Source organism: Perca flavescens, chromosome 8, assembly GCF_004354835.1.
Source record: "Perca flavescens isolate YP-PL-M2 chromosome 8, PFLA_1.0, whole genome shotgun sequence".
Taxonomy (NCBI): Eukaryota; Metazoa; Chordata; class Actinopteri; order Perciformes; family Percidae; genus Perca; species Perca flavescens.
Window position 1 is genome coordinate 21,316,348 of NC_041338.1, and position 11,516 is coordinate 21,327,863.

The 11,516-nt window shown below is 36.8% G+C and overlaps 1 protein-coding gene across 1 annotated transcript; it reads left to right on the forward strand.

The window, feature by feature from the left end:
- Nucleotides 1–2,686: 2,686 nt before the first annotated feature.
- On the forward strand, nt 2,687–11,049 carry LOC114560063 (intestinal mucin-like protein). Its single transcript, XM_028585218.1, has 18 exons — nt 2,687–2,851; nt 4,084–4,255; nt 4,392–4,636; nt 4,739–4,922; nt 5,094–5,289; nt 5,387–5,565; nt 5,668–5,737; nt 6,565–6,704; nt 6,792–6,823; nt 6,913–7,081; nt 7,702–7,806; nt 7,924–7,964; nt 8,178–8,300; nt 8,904–9,005; nt 9,115–9,243; nt 9,768–9,807; nt 10,122–10,245; nt 10,407–11,049. The coding sequence occupies exons 1-18, from the start codon at nt 2,687–2,689 to the stop codon at nt 10,576–10,578; spliced, it is 2,388 nt and encodes a 795-aa protein (XP_028441019.1). The 3' UTR covers nt 10,579–11,049.
- Nucleotides 11,050–11,516: the final 467 nt, after the last annotated feature.

The window sequence follows — 11,516 nt, forward strand, 5'->3', positions numbered from 1 at the left end:
AAAGACCTACCAAAACAACAGCCACAGAACAACCTACTACAAAAACAGTCACTGAAAAAACTACCACAACAACATCTGTCACAGAAAAAACTACCACAACAGCCACAGGAGAACCTACCACAACAACAGCTACAGAACAATCTCCCACAACAACAGCCACAGAACAACCTACCACAACAACAACCACCACAGGAGAACCTACCATAACAACAGTCACAGAACAACCTACCACAACATCTGTCACAGAAAAACCTACCAAAACAGCCACAGGAGAACCTACCACAACAACAGTCACAGAACAACCTCCCACAACAACAACCATCACAGGAGAACCTACCACAACAACAGTCACAGAAAAACCTACCACAACAACATCTGTCACAGAAAAACATACCACAACAGCCACAGAACAATCTCCCACAACAACCATCACAGGAGAACCTCCCACAACAACAGCCACAGAAAAACCTACCACAACATCCACAGGAGAACCTACCACAACAACAGTCACAGGAGAACCTCCCACAACAACAGCCACAGAAAAACCTACCACAACAGCCACAGGAGAACCTACCACAACAACAGTCACAGGAGAACCTACCACAACAATCGTCACAGAAAAACCTAACACAACAACAGCCACAGAACAACCTCCCACAACAACATCCGTCATAGAAAAACCTACCACAACAACAGTCACAGAAACACCTACCACAAGTGCCACAGAAACACTTACCACAACAACATTCACAGAAACATCTAATCCAATACCGACTGATTGCAATTGTAAGTGGTCAGACTGGAAAAACAATCATTACCCTCATTTTGAAGATGATGGAGACTATGAACCCATTGAAGAAATTACTGATATAGATCTGAGTTTTTGCAGAAAAACTCTGGAAATAGAATGTAGAGCAACACAATACAAGGATATATCTTTGAACGACCTTGATCAAAAAGTAACATGCAACTCAACAAATGGACTGATCTGTCATAACAAAGACCAAATACCTCCTATTTGTTATGACTATGAAATACGAGTGAAATGTTGCATGTGTAGCTCAACCACCACAGCAACGACAGAAACATCTACCAAAACAAAAGTCACAGGAGAATCTACCACAAAAGCCACAGAGAAACCTACCACAACAGCCACAGAAAAACCTACCACAACAACCCATGTAGTAGTAACATATCCAGAGGTTACAACATCAATATCAACAAGACAACACGAAAAACATACCACAACAACAGCCACAGAACAACCTCCCTCAACAACCATCACAGCAGAACCTACAACAACAGTCACAGAAAAACCTACCACAACAACAGTCACAGAAAAACCTACCACAACAACAGCCACAGAAAAACCGACCACAACAGTTACTGAAAAATCTACCACAACATCTGTCACAGAAATACCTACCACAACAGCCACAGGAGAACCTACTACAACAACAGCCACAGAACAACCTCCCACAACAACCATCACAGGAGAACCTACCACAATAACAGCGACAGAAAAACCTACCACAACAACATCCGTCATAGAAAAACATACCACGACAACAGCCACAGAAATACCTACCACAACAATCGTCACAGAAAAACCTATCACAACAACATCTCTCATAGAAAAACCTACCACAACAGCCACAGGAGAACCTACCACAACAACAGTCACAGAAAACCCTACCACAACAACATCCGTCACAGAAAAACATACCACAACAGCCACAGAACAACCTTCCACAACAACCATCACAGGAGAACCTACCACAACAACAGCCACAGAAAAACCTACCACAACAGCCACAGGAGAACCTACCACAACAATCGTCACAGGAGAACCTACCACAACATCTGTCACAGGAGAACCTACCACAACATCTGTCACAGAAAAACATACCACAGAAAAACCTACGATAACCACTGAAACTCCAACTATAACACCTTCAACTCCTCAGTCTTCAACACCAGGCAGAACAACTTCATGTTTCTGCAAGTACATGGGTCAACTTTTTTCTCCTGGTAAGCATTCAGCTATTGCCATCAATTGTTGTTCATATTATCATTATAAACATTTTCGTCATGGTTACACCTTTCCTTACAATGTAACCTGGCACATCTGATCACAACAGGCAGCCTACACTGTAAGCTGTTTGGGCTTGAGGTCAAACCTGTCTATTATCATAATCCACATTCTGATTTGGCCTGCATTCCTTTTAAATCATGGACAAAACTCAAACCAAGATGTGGTCACATTTATGTCCGTATGTTCCAACAAAACAATTGGCTTCATTCTGTTCAGGAAAGACCTTTTTCATCTTTGTCCATGCAGTAATGTTCACCTGATCAGTCATGGTGCCTGCACAGTGGAAGAATAAGTGACCACAACTAGAAAGTTTAGTAACGACCACGTTCCTACTGTCATCTATTGCCTATAAATGTGGCATTTAGAACCACGTTTATTCAAAAACTTCCTATGATATTTTAGATTAAATTCAGATCTGATCACAGATCATTACATATACTTTATATTTAAGTGTCTATTAAGTTTAGACTTGTATTCACAAAAGTTGCATTATAAAGACAACTGTAACCATGGCACTGTCACTTGTGTTTCTCACATCATAAGTCATTTTTACGTAACTGCCTTGTTTTTTTTTCTCATATAGGTAGATTCATGTACAATAAGACTGATGGAGAAGGCTGGTGTTTCACTGCATATTGCAATTTGACATGCAATGTGGAGAAGCTTGCCAGACCATGTCACTCTACTACTCCACCAACTCCTCAAACCACCACCATAACAAAACAACCCTGTTTTTATCTTAATCCACCTAGAAAGGTATTTAAATTTAGTTATAGAAACAAGAAACAGATCTTTGTAAAATAAAAAATTCTGTCATTATGTACTAACCCCAAAATTATTCTAAACTGTATAGGTTTTAATCTTAACTGTCTTCGTTTCCAAGGTCTCTATTCTGAGAAAGCGTGAAAACAGGTCTATTATTCCCTGATCAAAGGAAGGAACATTTAATTCCTAGTATGCTTACTCTCATTGGTCTTTTGAATTGTTAATGAAAATATCAACAGATAAGTGCAACAACAGTTACTGTACTATCAATTAATTCAACCTGCAATTGCTGATTCATTTAAAATACCTGTATATTATAATAGATGCTTGTTGGTTTTCACAGCTTAGTTCTTCTACAGTCTCTTATAGCATAAGATTTCTTCTCCCAGTAATTGCAGGATATTGGAACAAAGGTCAATGGTCAAAATTTTATTTATTAGGGTCCCCATTAGCTTAAAGTGCTCATATTATGCTTTTTGGCTTTTTCCCTTTCCTTTATTGTGTTATATATCTTTTTGTTCACAATATAGGTTTACAAAGTGAAAAAGTGAAATATGAGCACTTTAATCAAAACCGAGGTTATTCTTCCTGGGATCTAATAATACACTACAGTAACAGACAACATAAAAACATGTTCAAACACCATAAGACCAACTCACAACATTCAAAACCAGACAAACTAACAGAACAAGATATTATAAACAAAACAAATAGCTGGGGTCCCTTGATAGCTTACTTGTTTAAGCGTGCGCCCCATGTACTAAGGCTCAGTCTCTACCACAGCAACCCAGGGTTCGAGTCCGACCACCTGCCCTTTACTGCATGTTATTCCTCCATTCCCATTCTTTTCCTGTCTTTACCTGTTCTTTCGGATAAAGACCAAAAATGCCCAAAAAATCATCTTAAAAAAAAGATCTATAAGTAAAATAATTTACATGTAAGTAATAAAGCATTGTGGCATACCTGATATGTCACTAAAGGACATCCACAAATAATTCCAACATGACAATTATTAATGAAATTAAAAAATGTGAGGGATTGATGTAAACAACTGTACATATATTGTATTTCATTAGCATTGATCGATGTAAAATTATTTTCTTGTTTCATGGATAACATAAATTATAGATGTATATGTTGTGCATGTGTGCACCTGGGGGGCTTAAACATAATATCTATTTCATGGTATTAGATTGCTAAAAGTACTACTTTGTCCTTTACAGCATGGTGAGTCATGGAGTTTAAATAACTGCACCAGAGATACATGCGACAATGGAAGGGTAATGACAGAACATGTGCTATGTAAACCAGTGACCGAGACTGTATGTGAAAATGGGCTCCAACCAGTCAGGGTTTATGATGAAGGAGGCTGCTGTTTCCACTATGAATGCACTTGTAAGTTCAAATGAAAGTCTTTTTTAAATGTCACATTCAAGCAATGTCCTAAAACTGCTGCACTACAAAAAATCTACAATATATACAGTTTTTCTGTGATGTAACAACTAATGTAGTCTTCATCTGATATTTGCAGGTGTTTGTTATGGCTGGGGAGATCCTCATTATGTGACATTTGATGGCCAGTATTACAGCATGCAGAAAAACTGCACATATGTCCTTGTGAAAGAGATCATTCCTCAATACAATTTTAAGATTCTTATCAATAACGAAAACTGTGATGCCTCTGGAACTGTGACCTGTGCTAAATCCTTGATTGTGTATTACAAAAACTATGAAGTTATTCTTACACAGGACAGAATCCCAAAGACCTTGAACAAGGTAAATTATTTACAAACCTTCTCTTTACTTGAATTTATTTAAATTATATGCAGTGATAATGATGATGATTTGTTTCACCTATCTAATGTTGCAATCATGTAGGTGTATGTCAACGGCAAGCAGGTAGTCCCAACCTACCTTAATGATGACTTCATCATAACAAGTACAGCAATTGAGCTGCTCTTGAGAATCCCGGCAATTAATGCAGTTGTGATGTTCAAAGGGCTTTTGTTCAGCGTTGACTTGCCATTTTCCCTTTTCCACAACAACACAGAGGGACAGTGTGGTAAGATGATAATCCAATTTATGTTAGACTAAACATGTTGAACAGCAAATGAGGTTGCTTGTTATATTTATAGATGAAAATATATAAACAGTGCTAGATTAAATCTGAAAGTACCAAATGTGGTCCCACATGGGTTGTAATATCTGTCATGTTAATATTTACTTTCACAAGGTACCTGTGACAATAACAGGAAAAATGACTGCAGATTACCAAATGGCCAGATTAATCCTACATGCTCAGAGATGGGAAATTGGTCTGTACCAGATAAGAACAAGCCATATTGTGATAAGCCTCCAAAACCAACCCCAACACAAAAACCTACACCAATACCATGCAAACCTGACATTTGTGAAATTCTGATCAGCAAGTAAGAAGTTACAGAATAAATATGAACACAATACGTCAATTAATTCTGGCGTATCACTATGATTAACAGCCTACTTTCTTTTTATTTGTACATTAAGGGTGTTTGAGCAATGCCACAAAGTACTCTCACCACTACCATTTTATGAGGCCTGTAAATTTGATGTTTGCCACGAGGACAAACCCAACTTCGGTTGTTTCAGTATGGAGGCGTACTCCAAGATGTGTGCTGAAGCATCTGTCTGCATACCCTGGAGGAATGCTACAAACGGACTGTGTGGTAGGAGGGTTTACTAGAAAGCTAACATTGTTATTTTAAGATGTCCACATTACCTGTTTTTTTTATCATTTTGATATTTAAATCCCCTTTCTCTTGTTGTAGAATATGCATGTCCAAAAAACAAGGTCTACAAGGCTTGTGGACCAACTGTTGTACAAACTTGCAATGCAAGGTAATTACTCAGTGCTATAATCAATATTATGAATCAAATAATGTCAACAGCTAGTAATGTTTTCTTTTTGAAGATGTTTTTTGGGGCATTTTAGGCCAAAAAAGGACAGGATAGCTTAAGACAGGAAAATGGAGAGAGAGGGGGAATGACATACAGCAAAGGGCTGCAGGTCAGAATCGAAGCTGTGGCTGCTGCGGTAAGGACTGAGCCTCTGTACATGGGGCGCATGCTCAACCACGTGAGCTACCCAGGTGCCACTGCAGCTTGTCATTTAACAAGACTAGAGTCTATAGCCATGCTAGTGACTCTTAGAGGCTGTTCTTAGGCTGAACTAAATGTAAACCCCAGCATACACACAATGACAATGCAATTTAGTCATAAACCAAAGTATTGGACACATTAAAATTTATATTTGACGATGGCACTAGATGAAAAGTAAAGGGATTACCAACATCAATATAATTGAGGTGGAATCAATGTCTGTACCAAATGGCACTGCAATCCACCCAATAGTTTTGAGACATTTCACTTAAAACCATAAAGGGCAACAGCTTGGAGGCGCTAGAGGGAATGTCAGCGGATCACCAAATGTATTAGGATTCATCCTGTGAGGACCATGAATGTCTTTTCAAATTTTGATGGCAATCAATCAAATAGCTGTTAAAATACTCCAGTCTGAACCAAAGTTGTGGACCAACAAACCAACACTGCTATCTCTAGAGCGCTAGCCAATACTTGGTGTTTGCACTGCATTATACTGATCATTTATAATTTTAAAAATGAAATACTTATGTCTGTTTTTAACCATAAATTGTCTTTATATTTAGATACAATGAAGAATATGCACAAAAATGCCAGGGAAAAAATGGAAACCAGAACCAAGCTTGTACTGGCTTCATGGAGGGATGTTTCTGCCCAGAGGGGCTGACTCTGTTCAGTTCGAATTCTGACCTTTGTGTCTCCGTCTGTAAGAGCATTTTCTGTTTTGAAGAAAAATCTAATTCTTTGTGAATGAATTAATGTTAAGGTAAACTGATTGTTTTTATTTTTTTAGGTTGTACTGGACCTGATGGCCAACCTAAACAGGTAAGTAGCTACAATACATGACTAATTATCATTATTCACACAGTGTTCATTGCTGTTACGGCATTAACTCTTTTCCGTCTCTCAAACAGCTTGGTGATACTTGGCAGAGTGGCTGTAAGCAGTGTGCTTGTGATAAGAACGCTCTGAGTGTTCGGTGTGAGCCTCTAATATGTCCCACTCAAGAACCAATAACCTGTACTGAGGAAGGAGAGGTGTTGGTGGCCCATACAGTGGACTGCTGTGAGAGACTGACCTGTGGTGAGTGATAAAGTACACACACTTACACATCTGCTCACATTATGTTTTATATTGGATCTTTAAATAAAGAAGATACACACTATTGGAACTCCACTGATTTTACACACAAATATCAGTTTTCTCTCCATAGAGAGTACTATTTAGCTTATGAAACAGTTGTATGATCCTCTTCTACGTATTAGATGTCTAAAACCAGAGAAAATACATCCAGTTGCCAGTTGCCAGCTAAAATTGATGCAGTCCAATACAGCAGTCCTGCAATAAATCCTGAATACATTCATTAGGCTAAATGTGTTCCGTTCTAGAGAGGTGTTGTTTCAACTTTATGATCATTTGGGAGGATGTAGTTTGTGGTGCTGTTGAACTGTATTGCATTATACTGACTGGTGTTTCTGTCTCTGCTGCTTTCCATAATAAGTCAGTGAATCAATCGGTGGAAATTGTGTTCATTCAGTTAAGAGAGTCATTAATATTTTAAGCTGTAAGTAAGTGTATGTAACAAGTATTTGCCTGTTTTACAGGAGTACCTGTAATAATTTAACTAACCCTGTAACTGACCATTTTTGGTCGTCTTGGTTATACTCACCAACCCTTGAAACGTCTTACCTTTCAACCAACAGAATGCAAAATGAGCCGTTGTTCAGTGACAACACAGAAGTGCCAACTGGGATTTGAATTAAAAATCAACATGTCAAATGACACTTGCTGTCCATCTTACCGCTGTGGTAAGCTTTCCATATAGGTTTCAGTTCCATTTACACAGTGTTAGTGTGTGAACGACTTTAAACTAAATTAAACTAACCCTGTATTGTAATCATCTTTGTTAACATTTTTTTATCTAGTACCTAAAGATGTCTGTGTCTTCAATAATACTGAGTACCAGGTATGGAATAATATATTTTTTAAATGTGCTCTATTAAGAATATTTTTGTTTGTGTTTTACAATAACTCTGAAATCTTCAAATTAAGTATACTATACATAATCTTACATACATAATTCTTCTGTATTTTCACCCTGTCATCAGACCAAAGTGACTTTTGTTTTGCTGGCCTTTATTTAAAATATGGCTTAGACTTTACATTGTATTGTTTACAGCCCGGTATGGATTTCTCCAAAAACCCATGTGAATCATGCCGCTGTACTGAAAGTCAGGCTCCCAACAGCAAGTTGAACACTATTACATGTCATGTGAAGCAGTGTTCCACACTGTGTTCAGAGGTATGTTTGCATGAAACTATTAGGAGCATTGTTTTATAATATACAAAAATGTTTAACGTGACAGCACATGCTAAATATAGGGTCACTCACTCATATCCTATACTTTCAGAATTCTACAAGAATTGTACTGCTTAACAGTTGCTGATGCATAAACTTTGTTATTTATGTGCACATGATGATAGATTTAAAGATGTCAGTTTTGGGAATGCGGTTTTGGTTTTATTTGCTCAGGTTTGAGATATCCGTCTGTGAGATTTCTGCTGCTATCTGAATGAATTAAGTGAAGATAATTTCTGTTTGTGGTGTTTCTACTCAAGAAATTGTTGACAGTCTATACTTTAGATTATTCAGATGTTGCTGTTGAATCTTTTCAACAAAAGATGTTAGTGTTCAGAGCACCACAAACTAGACTGCATTTAGATTTGAGTGGCAGCAGGAATATCAGAGATGGATATCTTAAACCACTGCACATTTAAACAACTAGATACCTCTTTGGGTAAGTACAAAACAATTTCTGTTTTTGTAATTTGGATGAAACTATCCTCAGGGTGGGAAATATTCTGTAAATACTACTGAGGTTGATTTGTGCTTTTTTTCAAATAGGGCTATGTGTATGAAAACACACCTGGACAATGTTGTGGATCATGTAAAAAAACAAGCTGTGTTATGGAGGTCCCAGGTTTCACTTCTCCGATAATTATTAAGGTAAGAGTATAATAGAAACACCTTGAGAATCAGAGTCTGTAACTTAAAATTGTGGTATCAGTCAGAATTGTTTATGTTGACTAATTGACCTCTTCTACACCTCTGACAGCCTTCTGAGTCTTGGTCACCACCAAATGACAACTGTACCAAGTATGATTGCCAAAAGGTGAAGAATGAGTTTATAACCTCTAAAAAACAAACAACATGTCCTGCATTTGATCCAGAGAACTGCGTTCCTGTGAGTATAATCCAGTCCTGAAACGAGTATCATTTCTTATTTCGAGGAGCTGTAATCTTTGTTAATAACTGAACTGATGCTGCCCTATTTTACAGTGTACTTTGCATCAAATTGTAGAAATGGGTTACGTTTTGCTATTTCTGCTAATGATATGTGTAAAATGCACAAAGAGCATTTACCTTTCTGATATTAGACTTTTAATACAGGCTAAATTATTCCAAAAGAACTTTTAGGTTTTAGATGTGCTGACATTTTATAAAAGATAAAAAAGACACTGTAAGCCAAATATAAATAAATGTATCTGCAAATAGGCTGAAATGATAAATACTATGAGGTAATGGTTAATATGAGAGAGGTAAATAAATATACCAAATGTGCTGAAATGCACAAATATATAGTGAAGAGGTTTTTGCTTCATATTGTCTTGTGCAAAAAAAAAACAGCAGTAATACTAATGACTCATTTGTGACTTTACATCTGTTGTCAATCTGCATATTTTATGATCCATATTGTCTGTATTACAGGGAACTGAACAAAGTGACATCAACGGTTGTTGCAAAACTTGTAAGTATGAGTTAGTAAAATCAATTCAAATTACCAAATTTTACTCCCATCCTCTGTTACACGTACGTTGCGTCGACAGTGGTAAAAGAAAATTGTATTACTTATGAATATTTTCATTATTGATTATTATGTTGATATCTTCTGGATTCATTAATGGGCAAACATCTGTGGTCAATTAAAACCTTTAATGCTGTTTTTGCATAAAAACAGAGGCTAAAACTCCTCATATTAGATGCCTTATTTCATTGTGCCACTGAAATGGTAATGTGTGTTTTTGCAGCAAGATGAAAAATATGTTTACGTGTCATTTACAGGTACTCCTCTTACGAACTGTCAAATGACCAGGAACACCACCTATCTGCAGACAAAGAACTGCAAGTCGGTTGAGCCAGTGGAAATCACAGCCTGTGCAGGATCCTGTGGCGCGTCCTCATCAATGTGAGATTCATAAAAAAGCACCTATATACAGGATATACAGCAGGATATACAGTACAAACTACTTACTCAATCATGCCAAAACCACCTGTTTTCATGTGAAGTTTTAAGATAAATGTTTGTTTGCTGAAACTGATCCTGTTGGAAACTGTCTCTATTTACAGGTACTCTGCAGAAAACAACCGTTTGATGCATTCGTGCTCATGCTGTCAAGAAATGACCACCAGTGAGAAGAACGTGAAGATGACCTGCGCTGATGGCAGCACGATGCAGCACTCCTACATTTCAGTTGACAAGTGTGGCTGCCAAGTCGCTGAATGTAAAGACAACATTTAAAGCAAAACTAAAGTTCATTAAAGGGAAATCTAACTAATATACTTTATTAAACTTAAACAACTCCTCTCCAAAAACTATTAGAGTCAAGACTCAATATGTGAAGACACACACTCCTTAGGATTCAGCATCGCCAAATAAGGGTGAATAAGTTAAACCTTTTAAACAGCAGAGATGTGGTGTCCTGGTGTCTCTTTTAGCTTTTGAAGAGGTTGATCTTTTTGAAAACTAAACAATGTGGTGTTTTTAGTCTTATAGGGTCTTTTTCTTACTTTTACTGTAAATGACTTGAGTGATAAAAGACACATGAATGGCTTTAGATATTACAGTACATTGTCATTGTCTTTTGGGGAATGGGATTATATTTGTGGTAATGTGTGAAAGATTTAAAACATGGATTGATTTTAAATGGTTTTTCATTATTTCTAACAGCACCATCAACATAAATGATCTTACAACCCAATGAATATATAATGAAAAGAGTATAAAGAATATCCAAACTATCTTTATCCATCATCTGATGTTTTAAATCTGAATGTCTTCAGTGTCATTAAAATTCTCATTCTTGCTGAAGATCATGTGTTCTTGTTTTTTTTTATTCCTTAGCTGTTTTGTTATGAGGATTTTTCTTGTGTTTGCATGATGCACTGTTGTTAGATAGATAGATAGATAGATAGATAGATAGATAGATAGATAGATAGATAGACAGATTTTTATTGATCCCAAAAATGGGAAATTACAGTGTTACAGCAGCAAAATATCAGACACACAGCACACATATAGAATATACTGTACATGAAATAATAGGATACAATATACATGAAATAATAATAGGATATTATACAAGAACAAATATGTCAAATATATACTAGTTGGGAATAATAATGTACTAGTTGGGAATAATACAATAGTACAATTACTTAACTAGTATTGATAAAGAT

Coding starts and splice junctions, on each gene's coding strand:
- LOC114560063 (XM_028585218.1), top strand. CDS start 2,687: ATGTACAATAAGACTGATGGAGAAGGCTGGTGTTTCACTGCATATTGC. Junction 9,244..9,767: donor ATCCAGAGAACTGCGTTCCT/GTGAGTATAATC, acceptor TCTGTATTACAG/GGAACTGAACAAAGTGACAT. Junction 10,246..10,406: donor TGTGGCGCGTCCTCATCAAT/GTGAGATTCATA, acceptor CTCTATTTACAG/GTACTCTGCAGAAAACAACC.